Source organism: Quercus lobata, chromosome 6 (assembly GCF_001633185.2).
Source record: "Quercus lobata isolate SW786 chromosome 6, ValleyOak3.0 Primary Assembly, whole genome shotgun sequence".
In the NCBI taxonomy this organism is placed as follows: Eukaryota; Viridiplantae; Streptophyta; class Magnoliopsida; order Fagales; family Fagaceae; genus Quercus; species Quercus lobata.
The window spans coordinates 23,313,902-23,338,722 of NC_044909.1; the positions used below are offsets into that span (position 1 = coordinate 23,313,902).

Below are 24,821 nucleotides of genomic sequence, written 5' to 3' on the forward strand. Positions count from 1 at the left end.
AGAGAGTTTGCAGAAACTGTGACTTTATATTTCTTAACTTGAGAGAGAGGTAAAGTTGCTCAGAGGCTTCGGTTATATATATATATATATATATATATATATAGATTATTGGATTTTACATAAATAATAATTAATGGTTTAAATTTTTTTTTTTTTTTGAGAAAATTGTTTAAACTTAAATATATAATTTATAGGCTGTCAAAATGACACTGTGTAAGTATAATATTTTATATTTTTGTTCTTTTTCTATTTATTTATTTTGGATACTGTACTTTATTCCATAGATAAATACACTGCCAGCAACCACCACGAAATCTTGAACACCAAACAAACTTGCATGGATCTAGTGTTCTACACCCGGTTGAACACTAACGAAAAGCATATTCTATTATTCATCACAGATATGCCATACTTCATCACCAACCGATTCGCTTTCATCCCAAACTACCAAACCGCCACCTCTTTGATTGTTCACCATGACCAAACTGCTCTTCTCCCGACAACCTTAAAAAAACCGTTACTACCAACAACAATCAAGAAAAAATAGTAACCCCAATGAAGGACTTCAAGCTATGGATGATCACTCTGACCACTTTCTTGATCATCACAAAGATGGTGGTCACTGAAAGCCAAATACCAACTACTCTAGATGGCCCATTTAAGCCTGTGACACATCGCCTTGATCCTTCTTTACGTAAAGGCAGCTCGGACTTGCCAATGGATGATCCAAGGATCAAGAGAAATGTCACCTCAAACTTCCCAGAACAGATTGCTCTTGCTATTTCTTCGCCAACTTCAGTTTGGGTTTCTTGGGTTACTGGTAAGTCTGAGAAATTCTCAATCTTTTCTACTTTTCTTCTTCTTCTTCTTGTTTGCTTTAGTGATTTTGGTGAATTGGGTTTGCTTGTATTGGTTTAGGGGATGCTCAGGTTGGTTCAAATTTGACTGAGCTTGATCCTTCATCGGTTTTAAGCGAGGTGTGGTATGGGAAAGAAAGTGGCAAGTATACGAGTGTTGCAAAAGGGGTTTCCACTGTTTACAGTCAATTGTACCCATTTAAAGGCCTCTTGAATTACACCTCTGGGATCATTCACCATGTGAGGCTCAAAGGTACAAACTCCCTTTTTATTACTTTAAAGTAATTTGTCCTTGTGGCTTAGAATGATTTGTTGGTAGGCTTTTGCATCATTATCAATTGCTATGATGGTATGGCCTTAAACTGCTACCGCTTGATAGTTGGTCCGTTCTCTCAAATCGATTAGCATGTTCATGAGAAATTATGATCGATCTACTTCTCATATGTGGTCTTGTGACCTTCTATTATCAATGTATTACCATTAGTTCACATGTTAGAGAAATTATCAAGGGGGAGGAAATATTTTATGTAGGTAGTTAAACATGAAACCCAATAATTATAATCAGCTACCTGCCCAAACTATTTGTATACGTCTCATAGAGACCTAATCCCAACTGAAGTTATTTTATATAGGTAGTCAAATATGCCAATGAGCTCTCAATTGGTACCTCCTCCTCCTTAAAAGTGCTAGGTGGAGGGTGAGGTCATGAGTTGAAGACCCATCGGGTTGTGTGTGTAAATTACCAATAAAAAATATATAAGCCATCAAATATTTGCCTAAACTGTATACATACGTCTCATAGAAACCTAATTTCAACTGAAGTTATTCCCTTTTGTGATGCAATTTGAGTGATGCTTTCACCTCAGTTGTGCAGCATTTAGTCATTTGATGTTTTTTTGTACTAACTTAGCTCCAAAGTATATACATTTTCCTCCATTCCTAATCAGCTAATTAGGTCTTTCACCATATGAAATATGAACATACTCAACCAGAGTAATTTAAAAACTTGGGTAAATTACACAACCCTCCCTTGAGATTTGAGGGAATGACACTCCAACCCAAATTTAAGCGAAATGACACTTCCCTACCTTGGGGTTTGAAGAAATCAACACATTAATCCTTCCATAGTTCCATTAATAACAAGAATAGAATTCCAAATATTGAATAGAGTCCATTGACCAAACCCTAACCACAAGTTAGTGACAAGGATTTGGTCAAGGAATCTTTTCAAAATTTGGAATATTCTATTATAGTTATTAACGGAATGACTAATGTGTTGATTTCCTTAAACCTCAAGGGAGGGGAGTATCATTTCCAAGAGATTGTCATTCCCCCAAACCTCAATGGAGGTTTGTGTAATTCACCCTAAAAACTATTTGTATAAAAGCAAGTACGAAATGGACCACCATATAACTGGGTGGTAATATTATGCTGCAAATTTCCTTCTTGAGGAATGCATGTTAATTTAATTTGGCAATTTCTTGAAAGTGCTATGTTACATCAAGTAGTTATTTTAAGTAAAATTTTACATAAGAGAATGGTCATCTCATTTATTAATCAAACACATAAGAGAAAGTGATAGAAACTAGAGTTCACCAAGTGGTAATCTAGGAAGCACCGACGCAACTGGAAGGGTGCCGCACTGGAGTCCGACGCGGCCCGACATAGGGTACAGCAATCAACACCGTTGCCCGTGCATCGGAGCCACGTCTGAGTTTTTTTTTTTTTTTTTGGATTCGCTCCAACTTGGCTTTGATTTGCACCGATTCAGGCTGATTCATGCCGAACCGGGCTGAGTCAGCCAGAATCAAGTCGTATCAACCGACGGCCAAAATGGTCGAAATGGCCGAAAAATGTCGAAATCAGCCTTGAATCATGACGGAATAGCCGAAATCGGCTTTGAATGAGACCTAAACATCCTAAATCTATCCTTCCTCAATTTTATTCTAAATATTTGTTGCTTCTTTTGTATTTTCTTTTTTGTTTTGTGTTTCTTGCCTTCTTCTTTCTTTGTTTTGTGAACCAAGGCTATAGTAATGTGTTTTTTAAGAATATTTTAATAATAAAAATATATAGAAAATATAAATATAAATATTTTTAATAATTTTTTAATTGCCGCACCCACACCTTACTTTTTCAAAAATTACCAAGTCCCGCACCCGCACCCGCACCCGAATCCGAATCCGGAAACGCACCCGTGCTTCGTATGGTAATTAGCCAAACTTCTTGTTGAATTCCATTAAATTGGCTTTGTATTTCTTTGCAGGTCTTCAACCCAAAACAAAATATTATTACAAATGTGGGGATAGCTCTATTCCAGCTATGAGTGGAGAAAATGTCTTTGAGACATTTCCAACGCCTAGCCCAAATAGTTATCCTCATCGAATAGCAGTTATTGGAGATTTGGGTCTCACAAGCAACACCACAACAACTATTGATCATTTGATTCAGAATGATCCTTCAATGATATTAATGGTTGGAGACTTAAGTTATGCAAATCAGTATCAGACAACTGGTGGAAAAGGAGTTCCATGCTTCTCGTGTGCATTCCCAGATGCACCTATCAGAGAGACTTATCAACCCCGCTGGGATGCATGGGGAAGGTAACCTTTATGCAATTTTTTCAGTTATGCCTGTGTAGGTGGACATTTGGTAAACCCTTACCATGTACAATCATAGGTATGCTGGCTAAAGATATGCTTATGATATTCCACGCCCTAAGGTCTGTTTATCATTCTATTAAACAGGTTAGCTGCACATTTGTATTGATGAATTCATTCTAATGAGATGGCTATCTGTCAACCATTGGCTGAGATGCAGTTGTTGAGAGGTATTTAGTTGAATATCAGGTTGAAAGCACCACTAGGCCAAGAGGCCTTGGGCAAGAATTAGTTAAGTTATAAATGAGTAAGTAGTAACTAGAGACAATATGGAATAAAATATACTACGCTGAATCAATTTGTCAATGCTTGTTCCTGAGTTGAAATTGGCAAATTTTTATGTAGTCTTGACAATATGACTGATTGGTAAATGTATGATAATAAGTTCCCTGCTGTTTTTGCTGGCCAATTCCTTCTTTAGAATAAAATAAAAATTTTAAAACATTTTTTAGTTTTTAAATAAAGATATCCTGTTTATGAAAAGAGTTGGGGTATGCATCTGTAAAAGACCAATATTTTTTTCTCTGAATTTTAGTATTGTATTAAAAAAGGGTAGAACTTCAAGGACCATTCCAATTACTCCAAAATATAAATAAAATAGAACTTATGTGAACTGTATTAATGGCATAAAACGTTTTGGTTTTAAGTGTTGTAATAAAGTTTTGGAGTCTGATCTCCAAAAGACTCCAAAACTTTTGGAGTTGTATTAAAAATAAAAAAAAGATTTAAGAATCTGTGAAAAATTTTTTTTGGAGTCTGATGTATGTTGTTCTATCAATCCTGTTAATAATTTTTGCACTAAAGGGAAAAAAATCTTAATGGAGGAAGTATAAACAGGAAACCAGAATGCAACGAGGAAATTAAAATGGAGACTGCAACCAATTTGCATTTGTTGTATGGCTGATTTCAATTTTGTATGCTATCCTTTATACTGTGGTGGTTTAAATGATGTTTTTGTCAGAATTTTGTTCATTGAGGTCATTAAAATGGAGGCTTGTGCTTGGGGAAGTCACTTCTCCCCTGTAAGGGAAACTAAGACATCCTGCATCAGAGCATCAATATGATATATTGAAAATCTATTTTTAGAGTCCTATGTCCAAATCCTTTTGTCAGGTTCTTTAAAAAGGCAATGATATTGATATCTTCCTTATATGCTCTATGCTGTCAGGTTCTTTAAAAAGGCAATGATATCTTCCTTATATGCTCTACACCATGATAGCACATGTTCCCAAAAGCTTAAGCTGTAAATGAATGGCAAGATTTCTCTAATTAACATTTTATTTTTCCTTATCTCCTGCATTAGAGCTTGAATATGATCGATTGAAAATTTATCTTTAGAGTCCTATTTCCAAATCCTTTTGCTAGGTTCTTTGAAAATGCGATGAGATTTTCCTTATATGCTCTACACCATGATAACAAGTGTTCCCAAAATCTTAAGCTTTAAACAAATGTTGAGATTTCTCTGATCCAACATTTTCTTATAACCCTTGTAACAAGAGATAACTACCAGCTTGAGTAAGTTCCCTCAAGTACTCGACTTTGTTGCCTCTAAACTGAACTATTTTCTTATATGCTAGATCTCAATAGATATTTTTAATGTGTCTCCTTATGCACCATAAACCATTATTACCTTCTACACTTTTCCAATATCAGTACGGTGTGAATTATTGGTGTGATATGAATGATTTGACAGCCAATCCTGCAAGCTTTAAATTAGAAAGCTAACAAATTTGGGTTGACTTTCAGATTTTTAATATTTATACCTGTGTTTTCTCTTCTTATTTTCATTTGTATGTCTATTTCTGATTTCCTTTTTTCTACCACTGAGTTTTAGTTCATGCAACCAAAATCACTAATTGGATTTTTGGATGCAACAGCACTTGAAACTGATAGAAATCGTACAATCAGGCTCAAGTAAAGTGCTAGTGACCTTGCCATCTGTTTCATAGCCACACTTTGGGAATAAGCTCTAGATTGACTGGGGGGGCATTTCTTCTGATCTAAAGATTAATTTATTATTATTTAATTCTATTGTTGCCTCTCATCATCATTCAATATTTTGTTATTTTGATAAGCTTCCATTTATTTATCCATTAACTTATAATCTGTGCATCCAAAATTGAAGTTGAAATTTCTTTTAGTAGGGAAAAAAAAAATGTTATTTGAAACAAAATGAATTTTATCTATAAAATAATTTATTTGTGAATGCATATGTTACTTGATTTGATTGTATATGATATGTATTTACTGTTTACATCTGTTGAAACTTCAGATTCATGGAGCCATTAACCTCAAGAGTTCCTATGATGGTCATTGAAGGCAACCATGAGATTGAGCCCCAAGTTTCTGGGATCACATTCAAATCATATTTGACGAGATTTGCAGTTCCTTCAGTGGAGAGCGGTTCTAAGAGTAACTTATACTACTCTTTTAATGCTGGAGGGGTACATTTTATCATGTTGGGGGCATATGTTGACTATAACAGTACTGGTAACTGATACTGTCACTTCTATAAATATATAGACCAAAACCACCCAGTATGTTATTTTTTAGATTGTCTTGTGTGGCTGGAGTTTTTCAATTAATCTTCTTTCAGGTGCTCAATATGCTTGGCTAAAGAAAGATCTAGATCTAGTGGACCGCACGGTAACCCCTTGGCTGGTAGCTGCATGGCATCCACCATGGTATAACAGCTATTCTTCACACTATCAGGAATTTGAATGCATGAGGCAGGAAATGGAAGCAATTTTGTATCAATATGGTGTTGATATTATTTTTTCTGGACATGTAAGTCAAACTTTATCCTATCCTACACTCATTGATTAGAGAGCATGTGCTTGTAATCATTTAACATTGTTTAGGTGCTTATTTATCAGAGGTAAAGAATTTGATGTTAAATGATTGTCCTTTTCTGCCTTCTAAAGTACTGCTTAGTTTACTTCTATTTTGTTATTATATAATAATTGTTACACAAAATGGAGCAACAATGGCCACTTGCATAAATCAGTAGACATGTGGTGGTCTGTCCTGTATTTATGATATGATTGAGTGGACAGATATAAGGAGAACTGGAAAATACCTTAAATATTTCAAAATAGCAATTTTCTTCTATATTGAATGAAGTGCAACACATTTTCTGCTTTGTAGGTGCATGCTTATGAGCGAATGAATAGAGTTTATAACTATACATTGGATCCATGTGGGCCTGTCTATATAATAGTTGGAGATGGTGGCAATATTGAGCAAGTTGATGTTGATTTTGCTGATGACCCTGGAAAGTGTCCTTCAGCTGGAGATAACACACCAGAATTTGGAGGGGTATGTCATTTGAATTTTTCTTCTGGTCCTGCTAAAGGGCAGTTTTGTTGGAACAGACAACCAGACTGGAGTGCATATAGAGAAAGCAGCTTTGGGCATGGAATAATTGAGGTACGGTCTTAGCCTGTCACATTATGTACTTTTTTGGTATTCCTCTCCTAGGTTAGTCAACTCACACCCAAATTTTTATCCCTACTGCTTAATACTAGTGCTACTTGGGATTACATTGGGGACACCTATAAAATTTAGTTACTGATTTTCCCTTGATGCAGCGTTGAATTTTCTAACTCAAAAATGTTATTTGAGCTCCAGTGGAAATCAATTTGTTCCTTCTGTTTATACAGTTTTTGTGTATCAGTTTCCTACTACCATGCTCTACATGGCCCCATTTGAGTTTATTGTAAAATATGGGGTTCTCAAGACTCTAGATGTACACCTCACACTTCATTGACCTAGCCCTTCTTTTAAATGATCCCCAGTAACATGAGTACTCATTGGTTCAGTCAATAAATAGCAATATGTTTATCATGAATGGTAGTAAGCCTAAAGTCTAAGCTCGCCTTGGATAGGTAATTTCTGTATGAGGATCTTCTCTTTTATAAATCAACTAAAAGGAACTGCTTTCTTGACCACGATTATTATGAGGTTCAACTTTTGTTTTTGTGTTTGGAAAATGTATTCTTATAATTAAAAAGAGAGAGGTGTTTGGAACATTTATCTTGTGCATGCAAACCTTTGATAATTCTAAGCACATCATCCAGTCTGCAGTGGCTGAAATGAAAAGTTTACAGATTTTTTATCTAATTAAAAGCAAAAAAATGCTCAAAACAATGAAGAGCCTGTTGGTTTACATTTCCATTATGATCTTTTATGACGTCTGCCTTCATATACTTACCGTTCTTAGTTCCTACTCCCCTCATTAATTGCCTATCTATTTCTTAATGCAGGTTGTGAATTCTACATATGCTTTATGGACTTGGCATAGGAATCAAGATGTATATAATGAAGATAGCCACGGTGATCAAATATACATTGTGCGACAGCCAGAATTGTGCTCTAAAACTTTAAAAGTGATTTCTGAGTTCAACTTTAAACTTTTATCAAACTGTTAAATTTTTTCTCTTTTCATCAAGCAGAAGTAAAAACTCTGTTCACACAATAAATGTATGTGTCATTATAGAGTGCAGCATAAAACAATAGATACTGAAAGCATAATTGTTTATCAGGGGGCAAAAAAAAAAAGAAGTATGCTGAAATATCTTTTATCATTTTTCTATTCATTTAAGTTGTTTTTGATGAATGATCTCATTTTGGCCGTTGATGGCAACCTTTTGCTGGCGGGAAAGTTCCTGGCAGTTAAAGATGGCTGTCAGTGAATAATGTATTGTTAATTCTTTTATTTGTACCTGGCAGCCAAGCACCCTTCACTGGGAAAGGGATACTTCCACAATGAATTTGTCAGCCACCAGCAAAAAGTGTCACTAAAAGATTTTGCCTAAAGGGCTTGTGCATTTCTTGCCATAAATTCCTGATGGGGGGACTTATAGTGACAAATGCCATTGCTAAATAATGTTGTCAGTAAATGTATGGAGCTCATTATATCTCTCTCTCACTCGCAGCCCATTATCGTGCACGCTCCAAGCTCTCTCCCTTCCTCTCCATCACTCTCTAAGGCATGTTGTCACCACCCCTCTCTATTAGTAAGCTCTCTCTCTCTCATGGACAAATTTTGTGTGTTAATAACAAAACGTTTCTAATTTCAAATTTTATTCTCTCAGATATTCTCTCTCTACTCATTACTCATAGGGGCTCTCTCTCTCTCTCTCTCTTTGCCACTCAGGTAAGCCCTTCTTTTTGCGTGTAATCCCAGGTTTATTCTTCTTCTTTTTTAAATCTATATTAGAATGATGATTTTTATTTTTTTTTTCCTTTTTTGAAGCTTAATGAGGTCGTTAGGCTCATGCTCTTTTCCCCGTTTTAAAGAGGTAATTGATGCAAAACCATACGAAAATTGCTTGGTTTTTTCCGAAAATTTGTATAGTGACTGTTTGCTTGCTTTGGAAATGTATACATTTTTTTGAGTTGTTCAAGTGGGCAATTGGGTTTTAATTGATTGTTGCTGATAAAAACTCATTTGTAAGTTTCTGTTTCAGTTAAATGAAAATTTTCTTGGTTTAGTGATGATAATCATATTTTGTGAATTTTTTTAATGCCATTTGGCAAAATTGTTGATAATGAATGACAAGCACAAGTTTTATAAACACTGGTCTTTGTTCGGTGAAGGCTTACTCATAAATGTCAACCCTCGAGCTTCTTGTACTATTGGCTAAAATAAAAGTTAAGATAAGGGTGTGTATTGGAAGAAATTATTAGGTCTACCAGGAGGATTGCTAAAGTGGTCCTTCTAATCCTTTTAACCAATGAAACGCAGCTATTTATACAAATGTGATATTACATAGTGGTTTTTTTTTTTTTTTTTATTTATTCTTGTGCTGATTAGGAATCTAACTCACATATTTGCATAAATGACATTATTTCATTAGTTGGGAGACCACTTTAGTAATCTTCCTGGTGAACTTAATAATTTATCGTGTCTTGGCCACTACCTCAAAGTTCAAGAGATGTGTGAGCATTTTTTCTGAATTTAATTGGTGAGACTCAATATTATGTGAGAGGAAAGAGTATCTATTTATTATTTAGATTCCACCTCTTTCTATAATTATTCCATATATAGATCCCACCTCTTTCTTTCATTCTTTTTTATTTTTTCTTGAGTATGATTTGGTCCCATAGTGGTAGAACCAGGTGAACCGGGTGTACTACTTCCCAATCTTTCCCACTTTTTTTCTTGTTTAGATAGGAATATAGATCCCACTTACACTTTGTTTGTTTCATCATTAAAATTTATGAAAATAAATAATTTTTCAAAAAGCATTTTGTAAAAAACTATCTCATTTTTTTATATTTAGTAACAACCTTAAAATAAGTTGGAAAATTATCGCTTTACTTTCCTTATTTAGCTTAGCGTGAGATAAAGCATCAAGCTAAATAAGAGAAGTCAATAAATAATTTTCATTTGAACCATGTTTTTTCCCCTGATATTACCAAACCAAATATAGGAAAATGCAGAATTATTTTTACACGGTTTTCCATCAAAACAAACGTCAAACATCTAAATCAATAGATTTTTTATTGGAACATTATTTTTTGGGACCAATTATATACATACATACATACATATATATATATATATATATATATATGAGCTGGCCTAATGACCGGTCTTTTTAATGTTTGCATAGGTATTAATTAGCTATCATTTTAGGGAGTTTCTTGTGAGTTGTATTTCTTTTTTGCTATTGTTAGTATAAGAGCCAAGGTGGTTGATACTTGATACCGTACTGGTTGGTATGTATACCGGTATCGAAACGCCAACGTTTTGTACCGGTTTAAATATCGGCCGTACCGGTCATATCGGCCGGTATAGAAAAAAGCTTTTTTTTTTTTAGTTTTGTAATTTTTGAATTTTTGTAATGGCAAAATGGTAACTTATTAGTATTATTTGCATTAACTTATTATGATTTGTTTTTTTAGTATGCAATGAACAATTAAGCTTTCTATTTTTTATATTGTGTTTTTTTTTTTCTTTTAATTGATACTAAAGTCTAAAATCATGAATAATTTGTTTTGAAGTAAGATAATGTTTTATGGTAAACTTTTATATTTATTATAATATATATATATAGACACACATACATACATATATATATATATATATATATTTATAAATATAAAAAATAACGGTAAATCCGAAACGGTACACTGGTATTGACGGGTACCAAAATATATCGTTCCACTAGTCAAACCAGTACAGCCTCCGATACGAGATTGACTCTCTTCATTAAGAGCTACCACCAATCTTTTTTTTATAGAAAAAACTCTAAATAATAAAGATGCCCACACACCCCTTGAATTTGAACAGGTGTGAAGTAATCTATCATGCATTATTTCAATCCTTCAAATCATATAAACTTAGTAGTTTAGTTTTTTAATTTTTTTTTTTTTTAGAACCATAGAAATTTAGTAAAAAACGTGAAACAGACTAACAGGATTGAATTTTAAATATAGAATAGGAGAAACATTACCTTTGTTTTTTTTTTTTTTTTTTTTTTGGTAAACTATATATTTGGTCTCTAACATTTACAACTAATGTCAATTTGGTCCTTAATTTTTTAAATGTGTCAATTTGGTACTTAACCTTTTAGTATTGGGTCAAAATTGTCCTTACTGTTAAGTGTTGGATGGAAAATTTTGATATGACTAATAAACTGAATAAAATATTATTTTTTGTCAAATAGGCTAACACCTATACTGCCATATCATATTACAAAATTTTGTTTTTTTAAAGTGTTATTCATGGATTTTGTTAACTCACATGAGAGGCTATCTGGGATCAAAATCCCTAAGAGCATTCACATCCACTTTGTTGGAACTATTCTATTTTATCAATTATACTATATCATGTTATAACACACCTAATATTCTAACTTTTATTTATCTCATCTATTCATTAAAATATTAATTTCACGAACTCTCTTTCTCTCTTCCTCTTCGTAAAACATAATTAAAAATGCCCGTCCACCACTATAAAATATAATATAAACTTTTCAATTTGCTACAGTGCCATAATAAATTGTAGTACAATTGCAAGACTTTACAAGACCGAATAATGAGAAATTTTAAAATTTTATTACTAAATAGCATTTACAAAATCCAATATGAATGCTCAATAAGCTTGGAGCTCCTCATATTTTTAAGAGTAAAACAGTTTAACACCCACACCACAACCTCAAAGCAAATTAACAGCAAAAATAAAAGAAGAAAATCTCATAGGATGAAGTGATTGATTTGACTTTCACTACTGCTCGAGACATCCATCAAGTTTACTCCCATAAATTGGACTAGGAAACAATTAGACAGAAATATTTCTTTGGATTTTTGGACGTCACCATGATGTAGCTGTGAGAAATTCCTCAATGTGATTGGCTATGGTGTGTAGAGATCATAATGTGGAGGTGGAGGTGGAGGTGGAGGTGGTGCCGGACCTGGATTTGACTAAGAAGATTGCGTTTGGGGATTCGTTGTGGGGTAGAGCTAAATTAAAGGGAAAAAAAAATAAAAATAAAACAATTGAAATAAATAGATTCTATGGGTGTGTTTGATAAAAATTAAAAAACTAATTTATTTTATTATTTAGTTTATTTTTGTTATTATTTATGAGTCTCGTTGTACTTTTTAATACCATTTATGAGTCCTATTATACTATTTTAGTTAATTTTTACCTTTATCTACAGTAGTTTCACAAAAAAAAAATTCAATTACAGCAAAATAAGCGAATCTCAAACAGACCTTAAAATGAAAAGATTGTAGTTGTATGTATGTCTCTACCCTTTGTGCCTCACCCTTTCTCTCTAGACTTTCAACTAAGTTGTAGTTGTTTTAAGGTTGTGGTGTGGGTGTTCTCTCAAAATCTAAAAAGCTTGTTAGGGATTTTGATCCCAAATAGCATGTGAGTTATAAAAGTCTGTTTGAGAACAGCTTATTTAATTGAAATTAAAAACTTTTTACTGAAAATATTATAGATAAATCTAAAAAGTAGTTGAAATAGTATAATGGGACTTATGAATAGTATTAAAAAGTGCAGTGAGAACAATGAATAGTAAAAAAAATCTAAATAATAAAATAAAAAATTGGCTTTTTAATCCAATGCCAAATGTACACAAAATCGGTGAATCACACTTTGAAAAAAAAAAAAAAAAAGTAATATGACAGGGCATTACGTGTTATAGCCTATGTGACAAAAAAAATAAATATTTTATTTAGCCACATAAATATTTTCCATTCAACACTTAACTGTAGGGACCATTTTGACCTAGCACTAAAAAGTTAGAGTATTTGTATCAGTTGATGCAAATTTTCCTTCTATTTTGCACAAAAAAAAAAACTATTTTTTCTATTTTATACACCTATTTTTACAAAACACCTACATTAGTTTATCTATTCTACACATTTATTCAATAAAATATTCAATTTTTTTACAATTTTTTATTACTCTCCCTCACCGCCCCTCATTCTCTCATAGACCAACACTCTCTCACAAACCCAGACCTAACACTCTCTCATAGACCAACACTCTCTCACAAACCCAGGCCTAACACTCTCTCATAGACCCAGACCCAACATGCAAAGAAAAGTAGTAGTTGTTTTCGTCGGTGTTCGGTTCCGGCGGTTCGGTGATCGAAATGGCTCACTTCTTGGATTGGTCTTCTTATGCTCATCTTAGCACTAAAGATCCAGGTCCTTCAAGCCTTTTTGTTGTTAATTTTCTTTATTTCTTGTTTGGTTGGTGAGAAAGTGGTGGAAAAGAGTAGAAATAGAAGGAAAGATGATCAGCAACCAAAGATCTTTTGATTTTCTCTGTGTTTGGTTAATTATCTTTATTTCTTGTTTTCTCTGTATTTTTCTCGACAACCAAACAAATCCTGTGTAATACTAATTTCTTGTTTTACTTGATTTTGGAAGAAAATTTTTGATGTTTGGTCCTCTGTTGATGCATGGTGTGGCGTCCTCTAATGATCGGCAACAATGAGAGTGAGGTGAGAGTGAGATGAAAGTAAGAGTAACCAGAGAGACAGAGAGAAGGAGAGAGAAAAAACTAATAAAATAATAAATGCAAGTGCTACAGTAACTGTGCATGTATGCACGGTTACTGTAGCAATTATGCATAAATGCACAATTTTACACCCACTGATGTGGGTGTTTTTTTGCTCAAATTGTGTAAAATGAGCACCTTTTTCCATTTTGCACAATTTTGCATCAACTAATGCAATTACTCTTAGAGACCAAATTGACATTAAGGGTCTATTTGGGATCCGCTTATTTTGTTGAAACTGAAAACTTTTTACTTAAAGCACTACAGATAAAAGTAAAAGTTAGCTGAAATAGTACAATAAGACCCATGAATAATACCAAAAAGTATAGTAGGGCCCATGAATAATAACAAAAATAAGTTGAATAGTAAAATAAGTTGGCAAAAATAATTTTTGCTAAACACAAATTAGGTGTAAAAGTTAAGGACCAAATATGTAGTTTACTTTTTTTTTTTTTTATAGGAGAAACATTACTTGGTTCAAAAAGAGTTCAAACTTTTATATATAAAGAGTTACAAATCTATACCATTACAAGAGTTGAGAGCATTTCGGGATGGATTTATTAGGATTAAGATCTCATCTACTTTTTTCCTTTTTAAATTTTATTAAAAAAAATTACAGCTAAGATTCTATTTATCCTCATGTAACTATCTGACAATAAACTTTACTAATTAAGTTAATTGAAACATCTTTTCCAAACTATCTATTTTTTATAATTGAGAATGTAAGGAGTGTGATGAAAATACCAAATAAATGCCGAGTTTTTTTTTTGGGGGGGTAAATATTGATTGCTCAGTCATATTTAGAGACAACTAGTTTTATATTTAAATGTTTTTGGAAGAACTTATGATTGATTATTATTAAAAAAAAAATAAAAAAAAATGATTTTTACACAAGAAATGAAACATTAAAAAGCTCTATGCTATATTTCACAAATAAAATAATTAAACCAAAAAAAATTAAACAAATTAAAACGCATAAATTACACTTCCTAGTGTTATAAGAGCATTTGCATTAGCTTGTGCAAAAAATTTCATCTACTTTAGTATAAAAACTTAATTTTTATATTTTACATACTAACTTTTTCAAAATAATCTGTATCAGATTATTTATTTTTATATTACATTAAATTAAAATATTAAATATTCTTATTTTTTTAATTGTTTCTAATTCTTTACATATAATAACTACCTTTAGTCTCTTCATTTGTTCTCACGTAAAGAAAAAATAAAAAAGAAAATGTAAAATGAATAGTGTCAGTGTTATATGTTCATTATAACAAACTTGTTATTTTAAACAATTATACGCAATTATACACTTACTGATGTTAGTCATTTTTAGCCAAAAGTAAATTTTACACATTTTTCATTTATATGCTTTTACACTTTGGTGTGAGCATTCTAATTTAGGAGTTAACTCAAAAGAATTTCTCAAAAAGTGGTCGTTTGATATAGGAGTTTGAACACATTTTTTTAGCTTTTAAATAACATTATATGCATTTTTACACACTTTTTTATCCATACATATTTTTAAAAAAATACAAATAATATTACTAAATGACATATTTCGAGCAATTAATAATTAAAGTATTTATTTGAGAATGATTTATCTAGTTTTCTTTTGGCCAAAGTATACTTGTATTTGTAGAGTCTTTTGGCTAAATATTGCTAAATTTGGATTTTTTTGTGTTATGGGCACTGTTCCAACTTAATTAGGAAATTGAGGAGAGAGAGTGAATTTCGGCAACACCGTTGCCGAAATTCCAACAAAAGTATGAGAGAGAAAGAGAAAAAGTAGGAGAGAAAAAATTTGGAATTTCGGCAATGGCATTACCGAAATTCCTGTTACCCAAAAAACTGACCGAAACTAATTGTGGCAATGGCATTGCCGAAATAGGGGAAAAAAGAAATTTGTGGCAATTGTGGCAATGCCATTGCCGAAAATGGGAGGGGAAAAAAAAGTGGTTGCCGAAATCTGGGAAGAATTAAAAAAAAAAAGTGTTACTTACACAATATTTTTACAATATTTTCACAATAAATCATATGTGATTAGTTGTTATTAGTTCAAATTTGAATTTAACACTGAGATTACTTTTTTAATCCAACAATAACAATCAGTAACAACCTGCCACTTAGAATTTGTTGTAAAAATGTTGTAAAAATTGTGTGCACTTATTATTTCTCAAAAAAAAAAAAAAAAGTGTAATGGATTTGTGGCAATGGCATTGCCGAAATAGGAAAAAAAAAATTGTGGCAATTGTGGCAATGCCATTACTGAAAATAGGAGGAAAAAAAAATTGTTGTAATTGGTAGTCACCACTATAACTATGTGATCCATGTACTGGATGAAAATCCTTTACTTGACCAAACAGGCAGTTAAAAGAAAGTAAAACCATTATCTCTAAGAGGTTAGAATTGACCATTTATTAAAAAGTTAAGGACAAAATGTGATATAAACTAAACTGAACAAAAGCCTCCACTTTTAAAAGAAAAAAAATTTGTGGCAATTGCGGCAATGACATTGCCCAAAAATGGGAGGAAAAAAAAAATGTTGTAATTGGTTTGTGGCAATGCCATTGCCACAAATTCATTACATTTTTTTTTTGGGAGAAATGATAAGTGTACACAATTTTTACAACAAATTCTAAATGACAGGTTGTTACTGATTGTTATTGTTGGATTAAAAAAGTAATCTCAGTGTTAAATTCAAATTTGAACTAATAATAACTAATTACCTGTGATTTGTTGTGAAAATATTGTAAAAATATTGTGTACGTAGCACATTATTATTATTTTTTAATTTCTACCCAAATTTCGGCAACCATTTTTTTTTCACCCCATTTTCGGACAAAATTTTTTCCCCCTATTTCGGCAATGCGATTGCCACAAACCAATTACAACATTTTTTTTTCCTCCCATTTTCGGCAATGGCATTGCCACAAATTTTTTTTTCCTATTTCGGCAATGCCATTACCACAAATCTATTACACTTTTTTTTTTTTTTTAGAAATGATAAGTGCACACAATTTTTATAACATTTTTACAATAAATTCTAAGTGGAAGGTTGTTACTGATTGCTATTGTTGGATTAAAAAAGTAATCTCAGTGTCAAATTTAAATTTGAACTAATAACAACTAATCACATGTGATTTGTTATGAAAATATTGTGTACGTAGCACTTTTTTTTATTTTAATTCCTCCCAGATTTAGACAACCACTTTTTTTTCCCCTCCCATTTTCAGCAATGGCATTGCCACAATTGACACAAAATTTTTTTTCCCCTATTTCGACAATGTCATTGCCAGAATTAGTTTCGGTTAGTTTTTTGGGCAACAGAAATTTCAGTAATGCCATTGCCAAAATTCCAAATTTTCTCTCTTCTACTTTTTCTCTTTCTCTCTCATACTTTTGTTGGAATTTTGACAATGATGTTGTCAAAATTCACTCTCTCTTCTCAATCTCCTAATTAAATTGGAACAATGCCCATTTCGCAAAAAAAAAAAAATCCAAATCTGGCATTATTTAGCCAAAAGATTATGTATTTGTATCTTCAAAATTTAGAAAAATTTAGAAAAAGTAAAAAGTAACCGTAAAAGAGATAAAAATGAGCTTATTAGTTGGCACATTCAGGGTGACACCAGCACTGATGCCCCTGGCCGTCGATGATTTTCTCTGGGATGCCTAGATCTTCACGCAACCCAAACACACTTTTGTTGAGAGAGAGAGAGAGGCTATTAGTACTTTTTCTGTCATCACTTGCTTGCCACACATCCCAAAGGACAAAACAGTCAATATATTGAAACATTTCGACACGTGTCAAAATCTCAAAAACCTCACGTGGCCAACTATAGTCGCTCACTCCATTCCAGTTGTCACCGTACCCACACAGTCACACAAACAAAGTACTAGTACTACATAAACAAATCATTTTCATTCTTCTTCATTCACTCACTCTTTGTGTTTGTGTTTGTGTTTGTGTAAGTGAGAAGAACAAAACAAAACAAAAGAAAAAAATGCAGTACAAGAATGTGGGTCGGTCAGGGCTGAAAGTGAGCCAACTGTCGTACGGGGCATGGGTGAGCTTCGGAAACCAACTGGATGTAAAGGAAGCTAAATCTCTCCTCCAATGTTGCAAAGACCACGGAGTGAACTTCTTCGACAACGCGGAGGTGTACGCCAATGGTCGTGCGGAGGAGATCATGGGTCAGGCCATACGAGAGTTGGGTTGGAAGCGGTCCGATTTGGTGTTGTCGACGAAGATCTTCTGGGGTGGTCCTGGTCCCAACGACAAGGGTTTGTCTCGGAAGCATATTGTGGAAGGGACCAAGGCTTCGCTTAAAAGGCTTGATACGGAGTATGTTGATCTTATCTATTGTCATCGTCCCGATACTTCCACTCCCATTGAGGAGACTGTTAGGGCTATGAATTATGTTATCGATAAGGGATGGGCTTTTTATTGGGGGACTAGTGAGTGGTCCGCTCAGCAGATCACTGAAGCTTGGGCTGTTGCTCAGAGGTTGGATCTCGTGGGTCCCATTGTTGAACAACCTGAGTATAATTTGCTTTCTCGCCACAAGGTCTCCCTCTCTCTCTCTCTCTCCATTGTGGAAATGGGTTTTTGTTTTGTTTTGTTTAGTTTAAATTTCAATTAGCCTTCTGATGAGTGTGTGTGTGTGTACTACTTCAGTGTTTTCATAATTTTAGGAACCCAAATCTATTTTTTTTATCATAATCATTATGTAGTGGACACCGTATATTTCAATCTTCAATTTCGTATCAGTGATGGAACACCTGTGTATGATTTTAATCTTAATGGATGCAGGTTGAGTCTGAGTTTCTTCCTCTCTACAGCAACTATGGCTTGGGTCTTACCACATGGAGCCCACTTTCGTCTGGAGTGCTCACTGGAAAATACAACAAGAAAGTTATACCATCTGATAGCCGCTTTGCATTGGAAAATTACAAAGTATGTCTTTACTAGGTTGAACATTTTGCTCTTTAAAGTGACTTGCTATTCTGTGTTCTCATCAACATTTGTTGTTGACTTCAACTATTTTTTCTGCTATAGCTTTATGTTACTTTTTAAGTCTCATTATTGAATGTTAATTTCACCTTTGGCTGTTTCTTGGTGGCTGAAACAAAGTGCATTATATTGGGATAGTGTTCCATCATCATTGGTTCTCCCCTTCATAGACTTTGTGCCTATGTAGTGTCTGTGATATTGAATGCTTCTGTGATTACTGCTTCTATGATATCCATGTGTATCCAAGGGAATGATGGTTTCCACCATCAGCACTCGGGTATAAGAATGTCACAGCTTATGACATGTTCCGTAATGTGAAATATGTGGATTATACAAGACTCGGGGACCCCTTTTTTTTTAAATTAAAAAAAAGAAGAAGATTGTTTTAGCCACAGGGTGATTATCCTTGTGAAGTAGCATTTTAGTTCTATACTGTGTTGTCTCACATGTAGTTCAGTTTGGATGCAGATCCCTGTACAATTGATGATTCCATTTCTAATGCGAGAGCTCTTTTTCAATTGATGATTCCATTTCTTTTTCTTTTTGGTGTTCTGTTGGCCTTGTGTGATGAATGCAAACCAAAGGGTCCATGGTTTAAGGACCGGCACACGCACACACAGAGCAATGTTGTTCTTTCTTATTTAAATTTAAATTTTATAATCTGTCTGGTGACTGATAGCAAAACTTGATTTATCATGTCAAACTCTTATTTTGACTTGTAGAATCTTGCTACTCGGACATTGGTTGATGACGTGCTGAAAAAAGTAGAAGGACTAAAGCCAATTGCAGATGAGCTCGGTGTGCCATTAGCTCAACTTGCAATTGCATGGTGTGCAACAAATCCTAATGTCTCTTCCGTTATTACTGGAGCAACAAAGGAGTCTCAGGTTAGTTTTAAAAATATCATATCCTTTTATTTTTATTTTTTGAGAAGTAAAAATATCATATCTTCAAAACATATTGTAGTTGCACGATATACTGCATTTTTTGATCTGGCGTGTGTTTGCTTATCATTCTACTTAAAAAAAAAAAAAAAGAGATTGAGTGTGCATTTGGATACCACTTATTTTGCTGAAAAATGAAAACAGAAAACAATTATAAAAAAAAAGTTACTGTTTGAGCTTCGGATACTGTTCATATGCCTGATTGCACTGTTCATGACAGGCGCTGGACTTAAAAAAAAAAAAAAGCCAAAAATGCAGACTTGGAAAACGCAGACGCCAAATCCAAACAAACACCGAAAGTTGGATTTAGTTTTTGGATGAATGAGATGACTTTTATTGATTAAAACCAATCAAACACACAATGTAGACTATACAGAGCTTAAAGTTCCCACAGATCAGCACTAGTGTTTATGAAAAAACAGAAAACGAAACCAGATCAACTTCTGCTTTCCCCTTATAAAAAAGACTACTGTTTAAAAGTAGAAAACACTACAATTATAAAGAAAAGAATCTCAGCACTATTTACTCTTTGAGATTTTCCTACTGATCATGCTTTCTGAAAGTCCGTGCTCCCTGCATAATTCTACAATTTCATCTGATTTCTTAAAACCATCTTTGTCTCTTACTCTGTTTTTCACTTCCTGTTTAATGAATGCAAAATGCTCTCTTCGCTCCTGAGCTGTCCCCCATGAATTATGAAATTCCTTTGGCACCAGATATGGTGAACCACTGCTCCTGAAGCTGTTTTGACCACAATAGACTTTAAAATTTTTCCCTTAAGGCTTTCCGCACCCCAATCCACCAGTCTACAATACCCAAATTCTGGGTTCTCTATTAAGAAGCATTTCATGATTCCTTCCCAGATTCTGCCAGTGAAGGTGCATTGGAAAAGCATATGTTCCCTGGTCTCAGTGTTTCTTCTGCAATAAACACAATTCATCTCACCTTGTTACCCCCATTGGCTAACCTATCTATTGTAGTGAACCCATTCTTTGTACCAAACCACATAGAAAATCATGCCTTGGAATTGCAAGAGAGTACCATACCAATCTCCAACAGTTTTACCTCATGTAGCCTAAATCTTAGTCATTCCATGTCTCTGCACTAGAGAAGCAACCTGTCTTTGCAGGAGTCCAAATGGGTCTATCACAATCCCCAATAAGTACCAAAGATAGCTTGCCTTATATGGTTACTAGATCCTTAGACATTCCTGGCCTACATGCCCAATTTTTATCTTTCAAGAAAGAATTAAAATCCTGCTCTATCATAGTGATTACCTTCTTGGGGAGGACAAAACTGCTTGCTCAGTAGACTTCAATGGTGTATAAAACTGAGGGCAGCAACTGTAGTCTTCCTGCAAAGGACAGGCTCCTTGAATTCCAAGAGTTAATTCCGGAAGTGATTTTATCCCGAAATGTTTTTTCATCTTGAGCAGATAACTTACCTGGGATTAAGGGAATACCCATGTATCTCATTGGAAAATGACGTTCTCTAAACTGGAGGAGCTCAAGAATCAGTCTAGAAAATGCTTACATTGCCAACACAAACAGATAGGGAGGCAAAAGATCCTCCTGTCTTAATCCCTTATTTCCCTCAAAATAGCTAGCTAGGCTGCCATTAATAGCCACTGAAAATTTAGGGGTAATAAGGCATGTTCTCACCCATTGCACTAACAGCAGCAAAACATTGGAGGATAAATTCCCAGCTAACTGAAGCATACACCCATGAGCAATCAGCCAATCACCACATGTTCTATAATGCTTCTATTAGTAATAAATGCTGTTGTTTGATTATGGTATAACAGATTTTTCAGAAGGTTATGCACTTGTATGTCACATTTGACATTACAGAATGAAATGGGCCTAAAATCACCCAGGTAGGAAGGATTCTGAACATTAGGGACTAGGATTATAATTGTCACATTGACTTTCCCTAACAGCTTCCCTGAAGAAAGATTCGATTGCATCCTCCATTTCACACTGTATAGCCCAAGATTTATGGAAGAAACAAGCCAAGAACCCATCTGGGTTAGGGCCTTATTACCATTAAGAGAAAAATAGTTCTTTGTATTTCCTCAGCAGTGTTTTCTCTTCTGGCTTCATTAACCCCAAATTGTAAGTTGGATTTTCCAAGCTGGCTTTTATAGAACTCAAATGCCAATTGTGTATCATCTGGTCGGATTCTCCATCATGTTTCCTTGATCATCTCGTAAGCATTTGAGTGAATTTGTTATATTCCTTTAACAAATCTATAAAAGTAAGAGGTGTTGTGGTTCCCCAAGTTCAACCACTTATTCCTAGATTTTTGTTTGAAAAAAGCTTCCTCAGCCGTACTTACTGCACTCCTCCTATTCACAAATACTCATTTCTAGGATTCCTCATCATGCAATTTTGGGTTTGTTCCAGTTTGGATCTAACTTGAATTACCCTTTGAGAAATACTGCCAGATTGTGCAGATTAATCTGCCTCAAGATTCTCTTCACCGCCTTCAGTTTAAAGTATAGCTTGAACCCTTTTTTTTTGGTTTTGAAAAGTAAAAGTTTTATTAGAAAAGGAAAAGAGAATGACACATAAATAGATGTGTACAACCCTTGTCAAAGAATTAGAGAATAGCTTAAACATTGGAACTCCTTCAACTTGTGTTTCTCAACCTTTCTTACACAAATAGGATTTCATCATTATCTGCACAGAAATTGAATAAATTGAAAGGTTGGTGCTCAAAATTCATTTCTTCACCAAATGACGTCACTGCAGATAAATGATCTGATATACCATGACTTAAAATTTTTAGTGGCCTGGCTGTATTTCTTCATCCATCTCTCATTCCCCTGCCACAAACTCAATACCTTTTCTTTTATTACTCTATGTATAAAAGCATCTTGTTTAAGCCAAGTCCATCACTTCAGTGTTGTATAAACACTCACCAAAATCCATCACAAATGTTGAAACAGATTCTCAAAAAAAAAAAAATGTTGAAACACTTCCAGAACCCCACTTTTCATAAGAGTTTCTAACCACATTTAAATCCTCCATTAGCAGCCAGGTGTTCTGACTTACCCTTTAAACAACCCCAAACTGTTCCATATCTCCCTTCTGTTAATCCCTTTTAATGAAGCTTAGATACAGGAAAGGAAAGAAAAATTCCATGACTTAGATGCAGCTGTAGTTTGCTACTCCCTATCGCTTTTAATTGATGTATAATCTGAATCCGTACCACTTCCTTAAACCCAGATTTAATTGTTTGTATCTTTGACATGTAAATAAATAAAAAAAAACTGCTTTTGAAATACTACACGACACCTTAAGAATAATTTGTATAATAAATCAATGGTCCATGTCATTTCCTTCAAGATCAAGCAATTAATTTTATTAATTCTCATCTTTTTTAGCAATAAAATAAAAAAGCTCGCCTATGGATGCTTTATGCTTCTTCAAAAAAACGCGAAAAAAGTGCCTAAGGCGTGCTTCTTGAAATGAGCTTTGCTTCAGTGCTTTAACAACACTGTATTGTGTCTAATGTGGAGCTTCATGGAGTGTCTGAGCTGTATTCATGTTGCCACAGGTCCTTTGTTGGGGCATATCTTTGCTTCATATTTCCCCTCTGAACCCACCTAATCTGTGAATGTATTTTAAAAATGGGTTTGTGATGTTAAAGGTCATTCTTTGAGGTTTCCCCCAAAAAATTTATTTCTTTATTCTGCCTGATTGAAAATGCTTATATATCATCCTATTTTTCTCTCAAAGGTGCTAGAACATGAAGCTAGTAAGCATCTAAAATCTGAAAATGATATAATCCATAAAGCATGCCATTAAAGAGCTTTTTTCTTCTATGTAGATTCAAGAGAATATGAAAGCTATTGATGTCATCCCGCTACTGACTCCTGCTGTGATGGAGAAGATTGAGGCTGTAGTTCAAAGCAAGCCAAAGCGTCCAGATTCATATAGGTAAAGTGATAATTCACGAGCTCCTCTGTGTTCTGCACATTCCGCAGCAGACTCCATTGTTCCAATATACTGGAATGCAATTCTATACCTCAACTGTTAGGCCTGATGCTTAGTTTCTTTTTTCTTTTCTCGGAACTATTCTTGTGATTTCACTGTGTACCTGGTCTTCTCTTTTTCTTTTCCTCTCTTTGGTTTTCTTGATTTGGGGTGTGGGGAGATAGTGAGTTCTTGTTTGAAGTACCTACATCATTGTTAGTGGCTATGGATTTCTATTGGACAAATTACAGCGTTGACATCTATTATTTGCCTGTTAAATTAGCCTGAGTGTTTTTTCTTCTGGACTTCTATGCCTATTGTTAGGTCTGGATGTTCGAGGTTGACACCCATTTGGCTTTTGGTGTCTATGCCCATACCCTCTTCGCCTGTATGCATATTTCGTACATGTTCATGTATGTTCATCTGGAAGTTAGTGTTTTTTTTAGAACAAAAATGATTGAATCTGATTAAATACATAGAAATGCTCTTACGTGATTGCCTTATCATCATTCTCACCTGCTGCCAATTCTTCCCTTATCATCATTCTCGCCTGCTGCCAATTCTTTACGTGTAAGACTCCAATATCCAGCAACATTTTCACCCTTTCTGCTGACTCGGGCTTTCAATGAGTGCTTGGTGGGATCTGGTAGGATCCAAGCTTAAAAAAATTATATTGTCTGAATCTGAGATGGATGGAATGCAATTTGAGTTTGAATCCAAAAGAATTTCCTTGCGGGAATTGATTCTTTTTCCACATGAAGGAAATCCAAAAGTAACCAAGTTAATTTTCTTTCTCTAACAAGAAAATTAACTTTCCGAGTCATAATAAAAATTCAAAGCAATTTCCCAACAATGGGATGAGAAGAAGGGAACCGGTTAGAGAACAATTATAAATTAGTAACTCTATGGAAACATCTAATTTTACAACATACAAAGAAGTTAAGTTGTGATAGGCCCAACATCACATTCATATGAATTCACTATTTTTATTATGTACTAATTACAACTTAAAACCTTAGCATGTTATAAATTTGGGTGTGTCACTTACAGTATAGAAATAAAAATAAACAAAATACTAAATATGAAAAAACATAAATCACTCAAACGGACTTAAAAAGTAGAAATCCTAGAAGTTATTTACAAAGCAAAACCAGATTGACTCTACTGTTTAAATTCGAAAAAAATCGCAATTACAAAGCAAAAAGTCTCACCAATATTTACTCTTTGAGCCTATCCTACTAAGCATGCTTTCTGGAAGTCCCCACTCCCTGCCTAATTCTACACTTTCATTTGGTCTCTTAAAGCTACATTTGTCTCTTACTCTGTTTTT

The 24,821-nt window shown here is 33.9% G+C and overlaps 2 protein-coding genes across 5 annotated transcripts; both read left to right on the forward strand.

Annotated features, from left to right (window-relative positions):
• The first annotated feature begins 315 nt into the window (after window positions 1-315).
• LOC115993906 (purple acid phosphatase 23) lies at window positions 316-9,022 on the forward strand. 4 transcript variants are annotated; one of them, XR_004093098.1, is made up of 10 exons: window positions 316-820; window positions 919-1,110; window positions 3,124-3,460; window positions 5,790-6,007; window positions 6,114-6,304; window positions 6,665-6,946; window positions 7,783-7,905; window positions 8,249-8,535; window positions 8,614-8,675; window positions 8,775-9,022. XR_004093098.1 is itself a non-coding variant. In XM_031117891.1 (10 exons), exons 1-10 carry the CDS (start codon window positions 556-558, stop codon window positions 8,914-8,916), a joined length of 1,893 nt encoding a protein of 630 aa, XP_030973751.1. In that variant the 5' UTR covers window positions 316-555; the 3' UTR covers window positions 8,917-9,022. The 4 variants fall into 4 exon arrangements, 3 of the variants coding, with proteins under 3 accessions (XP_030973751.1, XP_030973752.1, XP_030973754.1); XM_031117891.1 differs by having other exon boundaries at window positions 8,455-8,535; XM_031117892.1 differs by having other exon boundaries at window positions 8,455-8,508.
• An 8,431-nt stretch (window positions 9,023-17,453) lies between these two features.
• LOC115995384 (probable voltage-gated potassium channel subunit beta) lies at window positions 17,454-23,920 on the forward strand. The gene is made up of 4 exons (XM_031119935.1): window positions 17,454-18,121; window positions 18,367-18,510; window positions 19,290-19,454; window positions 23,346-23,920. Exons 1-4 carry the CDS (start codon window positions 17,558-17,560, stop codon window positions 23,457-23,459), a joined length of 987 nt encoding a protein of 328 aa, XP_030975795.1. The 5' UTR covers window positions 17,454-17,557; the 3' UTR covers window positions 23,460-23,920.
• Window positions 23,921-24,821: the final 901 nt, after the last annotated feature.

Bases quoted from the DNA above. Each gene is read 5' to 3' on its own strand.
- LOC115993906 (XM_031117891.1), top strand. From the start codon at position 556: ATGAAGGACTTCAAGCTATGGATGATCACTCTGACCACTTTCTTGATC. The intron at 6,008-6,113 runs GTAACTGATACT...ATCTTCTTTCAG, and splicing joins TGTTGACTATAACAGTACTG to GTGCTCAATATGCTTGGCTA. The intron at 8,676-8,774 runs GTAAGCCCTTCT...CCTTTTTTGAAG, and splicing joins TCTCTCTCTTTGCCACTCAG to CTTAATGAGGTCGTTAGGCT.
- LOC115995384 (XM_031119935.1), top strand. From the start codon at position 17,558: ATGCAGTACAAGAATGTGGGTCGGTCAGGGCTGAAAGTGAGCCAACTG. The intron at 18,122-18,366 runs GTCTCCCTCTCT...TAATGGATGCAG, and splicing joins ATTTGCTTTCTCGCCACAAG to GTTGAGTCTGAGTTTCTTCC. The intron at 18,511-19,289 runs GTATGTCTTTAC...TTTGACTTGTAG, and splicing joins TTGCATTGGAAAATTACAAA to AATCTTGCTACTCGGACATT.